Genomic DNA, 675 nt, shown 5'->3' with positions numbered 1-675 from the left:
TGAATATTTTTCGTTGGAAAAACCATCAAATGATGACCGGGTAAAAGGTCTTGGGCTTGTACTAAGGAAATTTTTAGACCGAGAAGAAACGCCGGAGATTTTTCTAGTGCTCACGGCCACTGATGGAGGCAAACCTGAGCTGACTGGCACCGTTCAATTACGAATCACAGTATTGGACGCCAATGACAATGCTCCGGTTTTCGACAGAACGCTGTATACAGTGAAACTGCCAGAAAACGTTCCAAATGGAACATCGGTAATTAAAGTGAATGCTTCTGATTTAGATGAAGGCTTGAATGGAGACATTGTTTATTCATTTTCCACTGATGTTTCACCAAATGTGAAAAACAGGTTCTACATAGACCGAATTACAGGACAGATCAGTGTACATGGCTATATTGATTTTGAAGAATGTAAGTCCTATGAAATTCTAGTGGAGGGCACAGACAAGGGACAGCTCCCACTATCTGGCCATTGTAGAGTTATTGTAGAAGTACAGGACATCAATGACAATATCCCGGATTTGGAATTCAAGTCACTCTCACTTCCGATTAGAGAGAATGCTCCTTTGGGCACTGTCATAGCCCTGATCAGCGTATCAGACCAGGATTCAGGAGCCAATGGGCAGGTGACCTGCTCCCTGATGCCTGACACACCCTTCAAGCTGGTGTCCAC

At 43.9% G+C, this 675-nt stretch overlaps 1 protein-coding gene across 1 annotated transcript in view; it reads left to right on the top strand.

The window, feature by feature from the left end:
• LOC105988630 (protocadherin alpha-6-like) overlaps positions 1–675 on the top strand; it is a 16,900-nt gene that overhangs the window by 598 nt on the left and 15,627 nt on the right. The window contains 1 exon segment of the mRNA XM_013020301.1: positions 67–628. Coding sequence (XP_012875755.1) covers positions 67–628 — 562 coding nt within the window.

This window comes from Dipodomys ordii, unplaced genomic scaffold (genome assembly GCF_000151885.1).
Source record: "Dipodomys ordii isolate 6190 unplaced genomic scaffold, Dord_2.0 Scaffold50, whole genome shotgun sequence".
In the NCBI taxonomy this organism is placed as follows: Eukaryota; Metazoa; Chordata; class Mammalia; order Rodentia; family Heteromyidae; genus Dipodomys; species Dipodomys ordii.
This window is presented reverse-complemented; position numbering and strand designations above follow the sequence as displayed.